The sequence below is a fragment of the Natrix helvetica genome, assembly GCF_964273705.1.
Source record: "Natrix helvetica genome assembly, chromosome: 1".
NCBI lineage: Eukaryota > Metazoa > Chordata > Lepidosauria > Squamata > Natricidae > Natrix > Natrix helvetica.
This window is the reverse complement of record NC_138548.1, coordinates 255043570-255063395: the sequence shown is the minus strand read 5'-3', so window position 1 is coordinate 255063395 and position 19826 is coordinate 255043570. Positions and strand designations below refer to the sequence as shown.

Here is a 19826-nt window from a genome sequence, read left to right as displayed (position 1 = left end):
TAAAGCCCCCAAACTGTTTATGTTCAGAAAATAATATAATACAAAAGCTCATTTAAAGTGTAACAATATCAATTAATAGTTTCATGTAGTAGAACACCATTCGAGTAAGACTTAATGCAAGTTCTCCAGACACAGGTTTACTGATAGATTCATTACATGCTATCAAATTGTTTTTACTCCTGATATCCACATAGATTTTGCCCATGATGATCCAGCCTTAACCTGTTCTTTCAAGTCTCATAATGGTGCACTCATCATCACTCTTGAGTCCAATCAACTTTGCTCCTGATCATCTTCTCTTTCCTTCTATCTTTCCCAACATTAAAGCCATTTCCAGAGAACTATGTCTTCACATAATGTGGCTAAGTAGGACAATTTGAGCCTGGTCATTTGTGCCTTGGGTCAATTGGTTAGGTGATCCAAAGGTTTGTTTTCTTGCCTGTTTACAATAGTCTCAAGAGTTTTCTGCAACATCAAATTTGTCAATATTCTTCCCATCCTGCTTCAAACTTTCATTTCCATATAATATTATGGATAATTCCATGGCTTACACAATTATGATTTTTAAAGGTAGACACATCATAGCATTTGAATATCTTATCTTTGTATTTGTGCTGCTCTGGGGCATATTTCTTTTTAAATACTTTTAATTACAAATTTTCAGTATACTGTAAGTATAAAGGGGGAGAGGAATGAAATGAAAAAAGGAAGAAGAGAATTATAATTTCTGACCTCTCAATTGAATAACGATCATCATAATTTGTCTCTTTAATCCTTTTTAATCCCCAAGACTAAGGCTTTCTGTTGAATAAGGCTTCCCGTCTTTTAAAAGTATTTATATTGTTTTTATTCCTTAGCAAGCTGGTCAACTATGCCATGTCCACAAGCTCCATCAATTTTAGAGTCCCATCTTCTACTGTATTTCATTATTCTCTTGCCTTTGTGAATACAATAATTTTACCACATTTACCATATACAGTATTCATTTTCAGTATTATTTTCCAGTTTTGGTTTCAATATAATATTAACCCACAGTATCTTTTGTACCATTGTATAATTTGCAACCAACATTTATTTTTATTATCAAAAGTCCACCATGGAATTCTCACAATTCCAACACTGGTTTGATATTCCTTTGTATATTTTGGATAGTTTAATTAATGCCATATACCAAGTTGTCTCTTAAATTATGACATAACATAAATTTAACATCATTCTCCCACATATTCTCCAACATACACATGTTTATTCTATAACAAACATTTGCAGTCTATTTCACCATATAGTCTTTAACTAGAATGGAACAACTCAGAATGCCATTCTGTGGTAACCTCATAGACTATCACTATTGGAACATGGTCTACATGGGGCTACTGTTGAAGAACACCTGGAAGCTTCAACTAGTCCAGAATGAAGTGGCATGGTGGGGGGAAATGGTTATACTATACAAATGCAATAATGGGAATATATGTCTGTGGAAGTACTAAAATTTACATTATATTAAAATTTTGGTAATTTTTACAAATGTTTCATTGTTTATTTATCACTGGAATTTTTTCTAAATACTTCAAACAGATGCTGCAAATGTCAACAACAGTAGGGGATTTCCTCATGCTTGGTAGATATGTAGAAAAGCTAAACATGTTTTATACTTATATTATACCTAATAATACTTATTAATTCAGAAAATTTTAAAGATGAATGTACAACTGAAGCCAAAGTGTTACTTTGGACTTATTTGACAAAATAATTAGGGGGAAAAAACCAAATAGAACTTTGTTTCTATACATAAGTGCAGCAAGACGTTTATATACACAACAGTGGAAAGATTTGACGCTACCCACAATGGAGTAGTAGTTGTTGAAGATGAAGGAGTTTGCAGAAATGGCTTAATTGATACTAATTAAGTTTAATACCAGTGGAAGCCACTTTAGAATAATTTGCATGAAATGGGGGGGGGGAATGAAATAATATGTGGATTTGATCGCTAGAAAAATAGTATGATAGTAAAATTAAAGTTATGTTATAATCATAGAGTAAAATTTTAATGTAAATTTGTATCTATAATTTATGCAAAACAAAATAAGAAGTTATTACTTAGTATTTTTTTTCTTTTTGCTATACTTTTAGCTTTAATCTGTTCTACTTTTTTCTTTCTCTTAAATATTAGTTTCTGTAAGTTTTATTTTTTCTTGTTTAAAAATCTAATAATGTTATTACAGAATGCAATAGCATGAGTAAAAGATATTGTGAGCCACTAATTGAAGTAGATATCCAAGAGTGAGATTACAAATCCTGCTGATTCATGCTTTTGATGGATTTTTTCCTCAGCTCAGTAAAAGGTATGGTCCAGTTTTTACTGTCTGGCTAGGAACAGAGCCAATGATTGTGATTTGTGGAATTGAGTCAGTGAAAGATGCTTTGATAAAACATAGTGAAGAATTTGGTGGACGACCTCCAGTACCTGCACTTGATCAAGTAACCAAAGGCTTTGGTGAGTTCACATATTATTTTCATTTTGATTTCCTATTTCTAGAGAAACGATAAAAACATTAACTTTTCCAGGCAAATGGTGGCCATTGTTCTTTTCAAGAAATTTTTAAAAATGAAATTGCTAAATCTCTTATAGGTATTTGAAAATCTGTTCAGTCTGGTTATGACAGAGTATTAAAAGAAGAAACAGCAGGGCACTGAAATCCCTTATTTAGAGGTTGGCACAAGAGTCCAATTGATATAGTAGTCAGTTAGGTGATCTGAAATTGTAACCTGTGTTCAGTATTCTTTCAGAAACAACAGATTTCAGAACTGCCATCTCCTCAATTCAGTGACGTGAGGTGAGGTTTATGGCTGGTGAGGCACTGACACAGTGGTGGGTCTCAAATATTTTTAGACTTGTGGACTTCAACTCCCAGAGTTCCACAGCCAGGCATGCTCAGTTCTGATTTAAAACGACAGCATTTGTTTTACTCCTTTGCGAAATAAGTTTCCTTTTTTCATTTTCTTTTTCTTCTCCCTTCCCCTTCTTCCTCACTCTCTCCCTTCCTCCCCCTCTCTCAAACATACACACACACACACACACACACACACACAGAAGTTGGGTTGGACAATCTCTCCTACTCCCTTCCCTCTCTTACTCACTCTCAAACAAACAAACACACACACACACACATACACACACACACAGTTGGATTGGATATCTTTTTCCAGTGGCTTGAAAGCATCTCCTCTGCCACCCCACCCCCATTCCCCTGCTGCCTTCCCTAAACACCTCCACCATTGCAAATGCAGCCTGCTGTCTGGGTGGGAAATGCCTGGAACGCAATAAAGCCCACCCACTCACCTCCTGCTGGTAGGCTGGGATGACAGGAGAGACAGAGAAGCTGGAGGGGAGCCGATCCGAGCCTTCCAAAAGAAAGAGGCTGGGGGAAAGTGTGTGTGCTACAGCATGGCTCTTTGCCTGGCTTCCGTGGATGACTCTGCTTAACTGTTAAAAAAAAGCCTCTAAAAAAGTGCCCTCTAATATGAGGCAGGAGAACTGCTGCCTCCCCTACGTCAGGAATTTTTAGGCTTTTAACCCTTGCTTAACTCTGCTCGAGTGATCATAAAACACCTAAAGTCAGACTAGATGAAGCATGCAGTTCTCCTACCTCATTGTAGAGGGTGCTTTTTTAGAAGCTTTTTTTAACAGGTAAGCAGAGTCATCCATGGTGAGGCAGAAACTAGCTCAGCTTTTTCCTTTTATGTTTTTTTTTTCTTTTCATGATGAGAGCGGTGAGGCTGTGCCTCACTTGCTCACCTGACTGCACGTCACTGCCTCAATTCTGTTTTAGCCAAATTTAAATTAAAACTGGCCCATATTTAAAATTTAAAAAGAGAAGAAAAAGAGAGAAAGAAAGAAAGATCTGTCTTTTGCCATTTTTAGAATATATTTCAATAGCAAAGCAGCAATATTGTGTAATACTGAAGTTCTCAAATCTCCTAATCTTTCAAAAGGCTACAAAAAACTTTGAAGTCATCAGATATTGATTGATTGGAATGTTTAATTTGCTATTCTGCAACTCTATTTTGAGGGGATGACTCAAATCTTTTAAGGCTAAAAGTTTGGAAGTCTGTGATGCAATCAGGTGACCTTTTCAAATTTTATTCAGTAAACCAATTGTCATCAAGTTCCAAAACTGAAGATGTCAAATTACAGGTAATGTTAAAGCAATGAAAAACAACAGGTTCCCCCCCCCCCAAGAATGGATTTGGTTTATGTATATGGGTGAGGGGCAGGTGAAGTGAAATATTGAGAAAAATGAAAGCTCTTCTATCCTTTCAAAATATTCATACGTTTCGTATCTTTACCCAAGATATAATCTGAATAAGAAGAATCTGAACTCATAAGCAAATTGGGTTTCTTTACTTTTTGCCAAACTACCAATTACTCCTAAAAGAAGAAATGTAAATTTATTTGAGAAGAGTAATACTTTTGGGGTGGAGGGAGATTACTGAGCAAGTTTCTTTTTTATTATTTAAAAAATGCTGCAGTGTCTGTTCTTTGTTATTGTCAATGTCTATCCTTCCAGGGCTTATTAGCAAACATGAGAAATGGAAGATGGTGCGCCGCTTTACTATTTCCACTTTACGAAACTTTGGAATGGGAAAGAAGTCGATGTCTGAGCGGATATTGGAAGAGGCTCACTGTTTGGTAGAGAAGATAGCAAGGTTTGAAGGTGATCTGATGTTGCAGGGGATTTTATTTATATATCTGTTTATTTATACAATTATATCCAACCTTTGTATGCACAACACAAGGCAGTGTACATAATATTCCTGCCCCCGCTTCACCACAACCACTTTGTAAGATAGTTTATTTATAAGATAAAAAATAAACACTTGGTTTTTGTTGAATTGATATTATTGAGATATGTTACTGAAGATAGCCCATCTCAATTAAAAAATGGGGCTGAAACCTACCTGCATGGTTCATCCTGTGCCTTGAATCCCACCTCCCAGACTCTGTTTATGGGTGGAATGGGTGGAAACTAATCAAGGAGAGAAGCAACTTAGAACTGAGGAGAAACTTCCTGACAGTTAGAACAATTAATCAGTGGAACAGCTTGCCTCCAGAAGTTGTGAATGTCCCAACACTGGAAGTCTTTAAGAAGATGTTGGATAGCCATCTGTCTAAAATGGTATAGGGTTTCCTGCCTAGGCAGGGGGTTGGACCAGAAGACCTCCAAGGTCCCTTCCAACTCTACTATTGTATTGTATTATTGTATTGTTGACTAGGTTGAAAAATGGCCCATCTGCACTTTCGTTGTCTTTCAGAGATGCACAGATTATGATCATGATCATGATTTACTAGAATTAAATTGTACAATGTCTACGGTGATTTACGGTCATCTAGGTCATAGTTGTCCCAAAGGTGCTTTTTTCAAGAGGCTCAGAGTTGAAGAAGCTTCTTGGATGAGAAGCGAAACGTCATCAAAGAAAAACCAGAAAGTCCAGTCGCCTCTTGAAAAAAGCACCTTTGGGACAAGCTGTACAATGGGAATTTTTCTTGGCAAATGTTGTTTGAATCAAGAAGTTCCATACGTGTTAAACTCCCAGCAGAATATAACATGTCCTTGACGTACTGTATGACTATAATGGAGCCTGCCCATTATGACTATATGTTGCAATGATGATAAATCAGTCACAAGACTGACCCAATTTTAGAACCATTTTGAGGGTGATGAAGTGAACACACTGATCGTTGTTTAATATGGCGGGTTTTGTCAAAATGGTTTGCCAAAACCATTATAAAGCACAGTCATGGGACATTACAAATGGCCATATATGCAGCCATGTTCCTGAGTGTCTAAAATACAGTGCTATAATAGAGGGGGGAGGGGAGGAAGCGATCATCAAAATTTCAGAACAGAGTCATAACTCCTTTTTCCACGGAGATAGTAACTTTAAACAGTCACTAAAGTGACCAGTTGTTAGTTTAAGATTACCTGTATAAATAAAATTTAGAAAGTCATTACAGAAAAAGATTTGAAGATGCAAAACCTAGTCAAACAATGTCTATTCTCCTTTCACTTTCTTTGCAGGTCAACCCTTTGATATAGTACCAACTATCAGAGCTACTGTTTCTAATGTTATATGCTCTGTTATCTTTGGGAATCGATTTTCTTATGATGATAAAAAGTTCATTGGGCTATTGGATATCTTGGGGGCATTTGTAACTTTCTTTGTGAGCCTTCCTGGATTGGTAGGTCAAGTTTATGTACTTTTACAATAGAATTTTATCTTTGTTTAAGAGTGTTTAGTTAGTTCCCTTCAACCTAAAAACAAAGTGGCCTCTCTACCTACTTCCACTTCTAAATGGTGAGTTTGTGAGAATCACACTGTATTTCTGGATCAAGTACTGTTCCTCTTTCTCTTGATTAGTTCAGGTGTTTCTACTTAGTGATTATTTCCAGAGTTATCAAAGATGTATACAGCTTCAACCCTGCTTCTTCCCAGCTAACTATTCTAATTACTGCCCATTTCACAGAGGCATAGATAAATAAGTGCTTTTTAAGTATATCATAACAAATCAGCTTTCATTCTATTATTTAGCATAATAGCAACTGAGGGAATATAATCAAAGAGAAAAAAAATCATAACTAAATAAACTTGGTGTCCATAAGCTCATGTTTTATATTTATTTGGTCTGAAGCAGTGGTGGGATTCTACCAGTTTAACAACCGGTTTGGTGAGCATGTGCACAGAGTTCAAAAACTGCCCATTTTACGCTTAAGAACTTATAATGGTCTCGCCTTAGTCTGTCAGCCGCTGTCTTCAGTACTCAACACTTACTTTCTATGTCAGTGCTGGTGAGTAAAACAGCTGACGGGCAGCAATCCACTGTGCCACGTGAATCAGCTGAACTAAAAAACAGGGAAATATAGGACAGGAAAGGGTAGGGGTGGGGGGGCAGGACCAACTGCTCACTGGAACTACCGGTAGAATCCCACCATTGGTCTGACGACACTATAGAATAACATGAAAATGTTTTTTTTTTTAAATCTTGCATATAGTTCAAAGAGGTCTTCTTTGAACACGATGGACGAACATCATCATATAGTTTATTTAAAAAAGAAAAAAGAAACAATCAAGCACTTTATAAGAGAACTAGCAAAAGCAAAAGAGGTAAACTGGCAATGGCTAACTTTTACTATCACCATGTTTCAGGTATACAGCACTTTGCCAAATATCATGAACTTCCTTCCTGGCCCTCATAAGAAAGTCTTCTCTGACTGTAGAAAGGTCTGTAACTTCATTAAGAATGAAGTGGACACTCACAAGGAGACCCTGGATCCAGACAATCCTAGAGACTTTATCGATTGTTTCCTTCTTAAATTAGAAAAGGTATGTTGCAAGGAAATTTAGCAGACAATACACAAAGAACAACATTCCCATTTTTCGATGACATCTAGGAGAGGAAGCAATTTGTACTGCTGAGACAACAGAAAGCAAAAAGGGCTGATATCTTGCAACCCTGCCACAAAAACTGCAGCAAAATATGAAGTCAATAGTGGCCTCCGTAAACAAACAAACTCACTCCTTAAGAAACTGTTGTGTGGAAATGTAGACATAGAAATGTTTCTATCAGAGGACTCCTACTCATTTTTCAATTCTTAAAAAAGGAGGAGAGGGTTAAAAATGCCCCTGTCCTTTTAGTACTGTCTCTGAAAACCTTCTCTGTCCCTCTTGCTAGTAAAGAAAGTTACCTATGCATTAGGCTTCTTGGTACCATCTGAAAGAATGCAATACTGTGGCAGGTTGTTAGTTGTGGCCAGGAAAGCATTCATTGCAAGATTAATCTGGATGCTGTTGAATCATGAGATAGCACATACCCTTTGAGCATTGAGGGAAGCGGAGCCTTGTGGCTGTTGCTTGCAAGAATGAAAAGGATCGTCCAAGGGGATATCAGGGAAAAGAATGTTTATGAATGAAATGCTTGCAAGATTTCAAAAGCTCAGCTTGTGAGTTGGAGATGGAGAGGAAATTCCCTGTAGAAGAGAGGAAAAAAAGAATTTTCTGCATTACAATAGCTGCATAGCTGGTAGGGTTCTAGGGAAGAGTTGATGATACAGGGCAGAAAAAGAACCAGTTTGATTTATTTGGAACTCAGCTGTTTCCCCCTCATTTAAACAGTGAGCCATCTGACCCAAACATCTATTCAATTGAATTGGGTATTCAAATTAATATAGAGAATATAGAGAACTCTATCTTGAGTTATTTGCTGCCTGCCCTCTAAGTTGGTCTAGAAAAAAAGTAAATGAGAAGAAATAGGAGAACATTTGATGACATTGTGATATGGCTACATATTCTGTCTTTTTATATTATTTTTACCTTAATTTACAGGAACAAAATTCTTCCTTAATCTGTATGGAAGACTTGGTCATGTCTGTGTTTGAGCTCTTCATTGCTGGGACAGATACCACAAGCAGTATCATCTCATGTGCCCTTGTCGTTCTGGCCAGATTCTCAGATGTCCAAGGTATATGATGTGATAAACTTTGTTCATATTTTCTCCCTCAAATATGGATTCCCAGCAGTGGTGGGTTGCTCCCAGTTCATCCAGGTTTAGCTGATCTGGTAGTGGCAGTGGCGGGAAGCTCTGCCCGAACGCTTCTGTGCATGTGCGATCATATGCATGAGCAAACAGGTAGTAAACTGGTTAGCAACCCACCACTGATTCCCAGATACACTACAAAGAAAAACTACAGGTTGACATTTTCCTGCCATTTTTCATTATGTTTCCAGCTATTTCAAGTGACAATCCAATGTGTTAAAGACATCTTCCAAATTAGCCTTTTAAAGAGACTTCAAATAATAGGAACCCAATATAAAAGTTAAATTCTTCTAAGCATGTTTTCTTAGTATTGTACATGTTCCCCTAGATCACATTTAGAAGAACTCCAAATAACCATGCGCCATTGAGCCCTCAATTGAGCGTTATTTTTGCATTGTTTCACCCAGTTAAAGGTTATGGGAATGAGAGTTTTAGCACTACATAGATGAATAGAGCAAGAGTCAGCATTGTAATGAAGGCAGATCTCAACAGGCCTCCATAAAGGACTCACAACAGGCTTATGAAATATTGTGTTTAAACTTTTTGTAGTAATTTATGGACCAGAAGCATACACCAATATTTTTTTCACCCAGCAGGTTGTGCTGGAATATTATATATAGGTGAACAATTTTAACAAAGTTTGAACATACATGCCATATTTTAAATACAGGTAGTCAATGATTTATTTAACAATCACTTGTTCAGCAATCGTTTGAAGTTATGATGGCACTGAAGAAGTAGTACTTACAATGGATCCTCAAAATTCTGCCTCTCCCAGCATCTCCATTATATGATTGTGTCCTGGGTGCTTGCCAACTAGCTAGCACTTATGATGGTTGCCATTTCCCCAATCACATGATCACCATTTACAACTTTTCCTACTGGCTTCCCACAAAGTCAACGGGGAAATCAGTCCAGTTGCAATGATTCAACCTTCATACAACCTCAATTTCAGATAATAGCAATAGTCCTTAGACTTACATACTGCTTCACTGTGCTTTACAGCCCAATCTAATCAGTTTACAGGGTCAGCCTATTGCCCCCAACAATCTGGGTCCTCATTTTACTGTCCTTGGAAGGATGGAAGGCTGAGTTAACCTTGAGCCATTCAGAATCAAACTCCTAGAGTGAGCAGTGAGTTAGCCTGAAGTACTGCTCTAGGGCACTAAAATGAAGCAGTTCTCTGACTCCTCAGTTTGTCTTCTGACAAGCAAAGTCAATGGGGAAACTAGTGAAGATTCACTTAATGACCCTGTTACTAACTTAACAACTACAGTGATTCACTTAACAAGAAAAGCAAGAAATGTCATGAAATAGGACAAATTTCATTTAATTATTCTGCTTAGCAACATAAATCTTGGGCTCAGTGTGGTCATAAGTTAAGGACTATCTGTATTAGTAGCTCAGGGTTGAAATGAGGGGTCCTGGGTGTTCTCTGTGCTTGGTTGTAAACTCTAGCCATTTGCTGCTGGCCACTATCAATCAACAGTTCAGTAATAATTTTGGAGAACATATGTGAGTGTTGCAGATAATGGTCTCTTTCATGCAGTAAAGTATCTTTCTTGAACTCTGATTCCACGAACATTTATGCAACAGCTGCATCTGGATTACACACATCTGAACTACTGCTATATTGCAGTTAAATACATGCAGATAAAGAATTAGCTGTCATTCAGGGTTCAATGGGCTAATTGTCTCATAGAGGTGGAGTAGGGAAGAGGGTGGGAAGAAATCATTGGATGGAATGCCTGAACCCTTAAGCACCTGATTGGTCCACTCTGTATGCTGATTGGTGATGGCTTTCTCTAATTTTAACATCCAACCAGAGAAAATTGATGGTCACTGCCCTCACAGTGTCAGATGAAGAAGCCAAATGGACAGTGGTACAAAATGGCCTGTTTAGCTATCCATTAAGGGCACAAAGTGGGGCAATGTGCTTTACGTTGATATGCTTTCTTCCCAGCTCTAGGTAGGAGGAAAGCAGGCCAAATAGCTTGGTGAATGAGCCCAAAGAGATGTGAAATTGAGAAGTAAGAAACTAGAGTGCATCTTTGATTATCCACTACGTAAAGATGAATGTGGTTTAGGTCTGGAGTGGTTTAAAAAATATTGTTTGTTTTTAAAAAGTATGATTCATTGCAGCAAAAATGCAGCAGGAAATTGATGACATTGTGGGAGCAAACCGTGCTCCCTCCATTGAGGATAGGATGAAGCTGCACTACACCAACGCATTTATTCATGAGATCCTGCGTATTCCACACATTTCTAATGATAACTTCCCACGTATGACAACTCGGGATGTGAATTTCAGGGGACACTTCATCCCTCAGGTGTGAAAAATCAGACAATATCTGGGATTCTCTCTGCATACAAATATGTAACTGCAATTGCAGTACAATTAAGCTTCTGCTGTAATTGCTGCTTATATTTTGTGAATGTTAGTTTAGGCCCCTGGATTTTACAGAATGCTCTATTTATTTGCAAATGTCATCAACCGTCCTAGACATTTCCCATTCTGCTGAGCTTCACTGATTTCAATTAAGGTTCTTAACTATAAAAATTAATTCCTTTTTCTTCGTAACAAGCAACCGAGGATGTTTAATAAGAAAATTAGCACTATGTGTTTAACTTTTAGTCATAATACATTTTTGGAAATATTCTTCGAGAATGCAAAATGGGAGCATAAATGTCATCAGTAAAAATGATGGATTAATTGATTTAGCTGGCCTCTTTTGGAATCTAGAATTCTGCCTTCCTGATAGTGGAAAAGTAATATTTTGTAGGAGTACTGAATATGCTTTTTATTTACATTTGGTTTCATCAATCATAAAGCCATAGAGCCAGTTTGGTATAGTGGTGAAGGCATCAGGCTAGAAACCAGAGAGGCTGAATTCTACTCCTAACTTAGACACAAAGCTAGACGGATGACTTTAGGCCAGTCACTTTCTCTCAGAAAGGAGGCCATAGCAAGCCACTTCTAAAAAATCATTGCAAAGAAAGTTGCAATGCTGTCCAGGTAATCTCTGAGAACCAGACATCATTAAACAGAAGAAAAATAGTTAATAAAACAATAATTTGGGATCTCCTCTCTAAAGAGGCTTCCATGAAGCACCAGTTGCTATCTTTTGGTTTCTAATTAAATGTGTTTTGGTATCCATACATATTTTAAAAACATTTCATCTCACACAATGTTTTGCAGTGCTTGTGTGCTATCATTTTTACTGTCATTGTATAAAAGGCTATATAATTGAGTAGATATAATTGTCTTCTAGCTATATCAGGACATAATAACAGCTCATTTCAGCAGATACAAAGAAGACCTCTCAATTGTCTTTCAGAAGACCTGATGATTTTTTAAAGTTACAATATACAGATCAATTGAACCAGAATCTCAACTTGGAAGGTATAAACTTCTTATATCAAGACATGTTGCAGAATGCAACACAATTCCAACATTTATCATTCTGAAGAAATATCCATCAGCAGATATAGAGTGATAAACCTAATTGATAAACCATTCAAAAAGAACAATCAAAGGGGAAAGCAAGAGGCATCAGCTCTGAGCACATCCTCCCAAATACACACCCTTAAATAATACTAAAAAAGGAGAACACTCAAGGAAAAAAATCTTCCCAAATCCACACAAGGCTGTGGACAGCAAACCAACTTAAATCCCCCACTTAGGAGCACTGATGACATTATTAATCTGGTAATAAAATACCTGCAAGAAAAAATCCAAGATGAAAGGAAGGTCTGCTAGAGAATGGTGAAGGCCACCATTCAACATTACCAGTGAACCACTGTAATGAACTAAGTAGTCATCCATTGTTCAAGTCTTCTGTAATGCTTTTAATCCCCTAACCTCATTCTGGATAAAGAGCATGATATACAAATATATCAAAGGGTAGTACAGTATTAACACAACTAGAGGGCATTTTTTAAATAATTCAAAATAAAAAAATTCTTTTGTTGGAGAAAAGGAGTATGGTAATATGAAAACACCAGGTATGGAGAAATCTTGTAAATTGCATATACCTTTCAAGGAGTCTTGTTTTTTTGAAAGAATTAAGAACATTCTATTTCTTTATGAGGGTGGGGAAATCCACCTTTTCACTCTGTATCATCTTGTCTCCTTAAAGGGCACAGTTGTTCTTCCATTGTTGGTTTCAGTGCATTTTGATCCTGTCTGCTGGGAGGATCCTGAAAATTTTAATCCAACTCATTTCTTGGACAAGAAGGGTGAATTCCAAAAGAAGGATGCCTATTTACCTTTCTCTGCAGGTAACAAGGGCTATAGCTGAATTAATGATTTGGGATCTTCAAGGTTGGTCAGTTACCTGTAAGGCTGTTGAACTGTTACCTCACCTATGCTCATGGATGCTGTTCTCCCTGCCTGCCCTTGCCACTATCTGTATTAGTTTCAAAATGAGCATCAAATCATGGAGAGAATATGGTTGAATCATGAAGGAGAATGTTCAATCTCTTGGATTCAGAAGAGACATGGTGGCTGCTAATCAACCCCTCCACTGAAAGGGACTTTTTGCTGAAAAAGCTATAAATAATCACAGGAGGAAGAAGAGAAATTTGGATGATGTTAGGACCAAAACAAAAGGGGAGATTAGTATTTTCCTCTTTACTGTTTTCCCTAATTCAGTTTCTCTTTTCCCTAGATAATTTTTTAATATGTTTATTAAAAGTTTTAATGAGAACATAAAAATTAACCAAAACTAATACAGACTACAAAGGACAAAACAAGAGAGAGAGAAAAGGAAAACCAACAGAAGAAGCTTCCAATTCCTTTTGTAGCAAATACAAATATGATTACAAAGTGATCTCTTCCTTTAAGGTTTTTTCCATTATCTATGTTTCCCCCTAATCTTTGAAACCATGTCATAACTGCATGTTTTTATTTTTTCGTGCAAAAAGTGCTTGAAAGGGCTTTCCATCAGCGTATATATAGTTTTTTTTCCCCTCTAATCAAAGAAATTAATTTAACCATCTCTGCAAGTTTCATCATCTTCACCAACCTTTTCTCCACTCTGGGTAATGTTTCCAGTTTTGGAACTTATAATAATCTTGTTCAATGTTCTATGAATTATTTTTAGTTGTTTCTTTCATATTCCTTACTCCTAGTTTCTGTTACCTCAGAGAGGGAAGAACAGGGAGGAGAGGCTTCCACCTACTGGGGTATGTGTGTGTTAATGCCTCTTCCCAGTGCTGTAGTCTTAATACGTAGCAACCGTTTCCCTCTGGTGGCTGATTTTAAGATCCCAGGAAGATGCAGGAAACCTGATTTCGACTCCCTTGATCTGGTTTGGTCTTAAAAGCTGAAATCAATTTACTAAAATATTCCAAGGATATTAAAGTATCTGTCATAATATTTTCCTCAAACAGCAGATATCTTTTTATTTCACGATTACAATCACTATTCTTGTGAAAGTCTGTAAGATTTTCAGTCATCCAGGTCATGGTTGTCCCAAAGGTGCTTTTTCAGGAGGCAACTGGACTTTCTTGTTTTCTCTTTTGAAGACGTTTCGCTTCTTATCCAAGAAGCTTCTTCAATTCTGACAGGGTAGATCCTTCCATTTCCCCACTATCCTGTCAGAGCTGAAGAAGTTTCTTGGATGAGAAGCGAAATGTCTTTAAAAGAAAAAAACAAGAAAGTCCAGTTGCTTCCAGAAAAAGAACCTTTGGGATATCCTTGTGAAGGTTTGAACCTAGAAGGTAAAATCTGCTAGAGTTTCCTCTACCACTTTTATTTGGTTGGTCTTATCTGCGGGCATAATCTTAGAACGTTATTAAAGTGTTAAACAGTAAAGTAGCTTCTGTTCTTTCTAAGTTAACCTTCAACAAGAAATTTCCTTACGCCTTTCTCATTTCTAGCCATCAAATTAGTTTCAGTGCCACTTCCTCAAAACCATTTCATGACGCAGCATGGTCCTCTCACTTCTCAGAATAAAACATTGCTTGGCTTTATTTTGCTTCACAGCTGCTCCTTTGAATATTCTCCAGAAGCAGTTGCTCCTGAAGAACAGAGCTTAGTTTTTCCCGACACTGCTCACCAAAAAATTTGGCAAATGCTGTGGGAGAATGTGCCTCTCACCTGTTTATTAAGCTCTTTAAAAAGCCAGAGGTTTCTGCTTAGATGCAGAGCAAGTGAAAGGGGGAAAAAGAGAAATCTAAACAAAGCAGAAAAGTGGTCTCTTTGTTTAAAGAAGAAGAAAAATCATGTCATCTCCATGGCACAGTTTTCTTTGGCAATGTGAACGTTAGTCATACAGGTCATCAGGATAGTTATCTAGATACAGTTGTTAGGTCTTGACTGTTAAGAAAGCTTGTCTGCCTCATGTTTTTTTAAAAACAATTATTATGATTGCTTGTACAATCAGCCAGATATTTAGACTGAATTAGGCACTCTTATCCACCTATTGAGTCATTCTCAAAAACCTGGGATAGGCAGATGTTGTTTTATGATAAAGGTATCACTGCCATATGCAAGCTGCTCCCAATAAATGGTCAGGGCAAATGGTAATTCAGGTTATGCTGCAATTATTTTGGGATTGCACCCAACGCACCTACTACTATTGGTACCATCTTTACTTTCTTTTACCACAGTCATATATCTGTTGTATTTTGTTATGTTCTCCAGTGCTTTCTCTTCTATTTTACTATCTCCAGGTACAGGCAGTCCTCAACTTACAACCAATCATTTAGTGACCATTCAAAGTTACAACGGCACTGAAAAAAGTGATTTATGATCATTTTTCACATTTACGACCGTTGTAGCATCCCTGAGGTCACATGATCCAAATTCGGACACTTGGCAGCTGATTTATATTTATGATGGTTGCACTGTCCCCAGGATCATGTGATCACTTTTTGCAACTTTCTGACAAGCAAAGCCAATGGGGAAGCCAGATTCACTTAACAACTGTGTCACTAACTTAACAACTGCAGTGATTCATTTAACAACTGGGATGAGAAAGGTCGTAAAATGGGGTAAATATCACTTAACTACTGTCTCACTTAACAACAAGTCAAGGACTACCTGTATTGCCTTACCCATTATCTGGACATTTTTGTTTTTCTTATTGATAATTGTTTTTTTAAAAAACTTTTTTTATTTTTGAATAGACACAAACAAACAAGACACAACAAACACCATAAAAACATATTCCATTACAAATGATAAAAAGTGTGTCAATTGGTTACAAAGAACTTTCGTGCATCCCTTCCACAGTCATCACCTATAATCCATATCAAATTATATATTTTACATCAAATATATTTATATATATTACTATCATCATACCTCATCCTTCATATGACTATAGTTGTTTTAACATCCCTTTATAACAAATATTCCAAAATTCAAAGCAAAACCACATAATGGCATTCCATTGTCTATTTTCAATATCATCCAACAACATTCTATCTTTGTGAAATGTTCTAAATAAAAATTAATTATGTTTGATAACAAAGTTTCTAAACCTCCTTTCTTAATCACTGTTTACAATTTATATCCAATTTCAATATTATAGCCTTTCGTATATAACTAAGTTTTAAAACTTCCTTTCATGGTCACCGTTTAAAATTTATACCAAATTTTCTCTTGTCAAACCAATACATATGTATACATTATATCATTATCAATTATTTATCTAACTATATCCATTATCACTTCATTTTTAATATAATGCTCTAATTTTAACTATTTAGCTAGTATTTTGTTAATAGTTTTCATAACTTAACCTGTGTTTTTCCAGTAGTAGTACAATCTTATTTCTTTTGCCTTATGTGGGATTAATCTTCTGGTTATTTCCTTAATCAACTTTGTGTGGACTTCTCTTCGCACCTTGTTGCTTGTTGCATATCTGATAAATTCTCGAAACCGTCCATCAGCTTCTTTAATCAGCTTATCTTTGGTTATCAGTAGTGGTTTTGTCAAAGTTCCTCTCCTTAAATCCATCAATTCTTCTCTTTTTTCTCCTTCTATACCTTGAAATCTGGGGTAGAGCTCCTTTCCATCTCTCTTCCCTTTCCATGTTCCATTCTTTCCATTTCCAACCACGCTCAGATCACTGTCAATATCCAGAGTTATCTTGCCTCTTTGTTCATTTTCCTTGGGTTTTTGAGACTTTAACCTCCACTTTTTCCATTAGCTGGCTATCTTCAATTTCATCAAATTTTGCTATATTACCATCTATATTTTCCAATTTTTTCTCAATTCTTTCTGATGTTTCTAATAATTTTTGAATTTCAAACATAATCTGCTGTAATGTTATGGTTTCTTCTTGGTATTGTGTCATTGTCCAATTTATAAACACTGCCACTCTAGTTGGAAAACAAAGCTTTGTTTTTCACTTCCCTCTTGCTGCCAAAGAGACATCCAAAGGCCACCTGCATAAACAACCCATTTTATCTCTTTGCAAGCTGAAACTTTTGAAGTGCAAGGTTAAAATGATCAAAGAAAAGAGAGAAAAAAATATTTCCAGAACTCAGCCTCCAACCTCCAAGTAGCAGTGTAACTTCTTTTCCTTCTGATGTTACTGCTCTCTTTATATTCCTTTATATCCTCTTTATATTCCAAGCTTAAAAGAAACAAGGCTCTTAAATGGAACAAAATAAACAGAAAAAAATCCCATCCAAGCCAGTATTGTGAAAGTAAAAAAAAAAGATTTAATTCATAGGTTTAAAAAAAGGAGAAGAAGAAGAGCCAATACTTTCACTTTAAAAAGTAGGAAGTGTTTGCAAAACTTCCATCCATAGAAGATGATTTTAAAAAAGGATAACACACTGTCCAAAATAGCTTAAATTCGCCACTTATTTTCTTTTTTTTTCTTTACAAGTTTAATTTGGTTTTAATCTTTTTGGGGAAGTCTCTTTTGTAAAAATAAAATTTCCTCACCAGATGGACACACTTTCTCTTTCCGCTTTTCTCCGGTTGCAGAGCTGTCCCAACTTCAGCAGCTTGGGGCTGCGCTTCTATTGCTGGCTAGAAGAGATTCTCTTGGATCAATCAGGGACTTTGCGATGTCCCTGAGATCAGCAAGACATACTCTTCCCTGTCACCATCTCTTCGGGACAGTTTAGGTCCAGATGGACCACCCAGCGGTAAAAGTATCGGCTGCGACGTCAGCTCCTTCTCCCCATATTGACAATTGTTAAGTCTGGGATGTTATGTAGTAGGTGCTTGTCAGTTTGAATTCTAAAGTCCCAGAGCACTTTACCTTCTTCATTTTATGGTCCCATCAGTTCTTCTTTGCAGGCAAATGAGATTTTTAGCAAATCTTTTAATGCACAATTCTTGTTACTTTTTCATACTTTTGTTTGTACTCAATCTGTGCAATCTTCTTGTAGCAGCTACCCAGATGGTCCATTGTTTCTTCAGCTTGTTTGCAGAGATGACATTTGCTGTTTGTTGCTGTCTTCTCAATTCTGGCTTTGTGTGCATTTGTTCTTAAAGCTTCTTCTTGGGCAGGCAGAATTTGCCTCTCTGTCTCTTTCTTAATTTTCCTGCTCATAGGCATTGCAAGATCTTTTCATCAGCCTCCCTGAATTTTCTTAATGTACTGCGCATGTAGTATTTCGCCTTGCTATGTGTCTTTTCTAGTCTCCATTTGGTCTTCATTGTAGGCCAGTATGTTCTCTCTAGAATTCAGTATTATTATGATTCGTTGCAAAGTCAGCCAGATTTTAGATTGGATTCGGCATTTTTATCCATCTATTGAGTCCTTTCCAAGAACCTAGGATAGGCAGACGTTGTTGATTAATGGTGTAAAGGCATTTTTTATTTTAAAAAACAAATTAAACATTGAATGGTAGCCATTTCAAAAGATCCAGATATTTTGGAATGGCTATGATATTTTCCCAGCACTCAGACTACAATATGCTCTTTTTGGTATTCTGACTTTCATTTTCCAGTGCTAATGCGAGAATATGCCTTACTTTCTGTCTAGCATAAATGCATCAGATATTTATTGACTGATTTGATATGTTTGGTTACTCGTCTCAACAATTGACCAACTAATTGACAATTAACTATCTTCTTTGGGTTTTTTATACAGGAAAGAGAGCATGTCCAGGAGAAGCATTGGCTGATATGGAGCTCTTCCTGTACTTTACCCTTCTGCTTCAGCATTTCACTTTTGAATTGACAATAGACCCTGAAGAGATAGACTTAGAAGCTTTGTATTTGGGCTGTAGGAAGAAAGGAAAGTATCGCTACTTACGGGCTATCAAACGTAAAATTTAAATTAGTAGCAGAAATAAATGAATGTTCCAACTTTCTCATACTCACACCTACATTTCTAATGCTAAATGTAAGTTTCTAAAAGTATCAGAAAGTTTTGAATTAAGTGGCCAGAAGGAGTTAAATAAGGAAAAGGGACAACTTTTAGTAAATGAAACAGACTGTGGTTAATTTGCATGTAGATGTACCATGTATTTTCAAATGTCAAATTACAAGACCTCTCCCCAAGATGGTTGCTGAACAGTAGAAATTTTTCTTTTTTTTCTGCTGATTTTGCTGCCAAAAACCGAGTGTTGCTCCCTGGATTTGAATGGGAACACTTAGGAATAGCACTTAGACTTATATAACACTTTAGGGTGCTTTACAATCCTCTCTGAGCAGTTTACAGAGTCAGCGACTCAGTTTACAGAGTCAGCGACCCTCAATGCCGTTGATCCTCATTTTACTGACCTCGGAAGGATGCTGAGTCAACCTTGAGCCGATGATAACCAAACTGCTGGAAGTCAGCAGAATTAGCCTGCAATACTGCATTCTAAACAGGGCACTACCATGGCCCAATGACCCAAGATGACTTTTGGATAGCCGAGGACCCACTTGGGAATAGGAATCTTGAAGAGTCCAGTTTCCCATGTCAGTGGTCAGAAAATTACTGGTTATCCATCTTCCTCTTGGCAATTTGTTTTCTTTACTATCTCTGAGTTTTAACTTCACTTTTTGAATCTTTTGTTTCACTTTGCTTTTTATCTTTAAAAGTTGTCTGGCTGGTTGAATGCTGATTTAACTCCCTGGTTGATTTTGTTCTCTTTTTTTCTTTTTCCCTTTGATTTATGTTGTTGTTTGTAATAACTTTTGCTTTTCCATAAGGAAACATGGATAATGAAAGTGCTTTCATTTGACTTACATCTATACTGGACGCTCACAAAAAGGGTTTTTGCATTTTACTAATTTGGAAAACATTTGAAGCTTTTTTAAAAAAAATAT

At 36.7% G+C, this 19826-nt stretch overlaps 1 protein-coding gene across 1 annotated transcript; it reads left to right on the top strand.

The window, feature by feature from the left end:
• Positions 1-2349: 2349 nt before the first annotated feature.
• LOC309383064 (cytochrome P450 2F2-like) lies at positions 2350-18959 on the top strand. The gene is made up of 8 exons (XM_081935207.1): positions 2350-2494; positions 4569-4715; positions 6081-6241; positions 7207-7383; positions 8383-8518; positions 10736-10923; positions 12733-12874; positions 18661-18959. The coding sequence occupies exons 1-8, from the start codon at positions 2383-2385 to the stop codon at positions 18846-18848; spliced, it is 1251 nt and encodes a 416-aa protein (XP_081791333.1). The 5' UTR covers positions 2350-2382; the 3' UTR covers positions 18849-18959.
• The last annotated feature ends 867 nt before the right edge of the window (positions 18960-19826 follow it).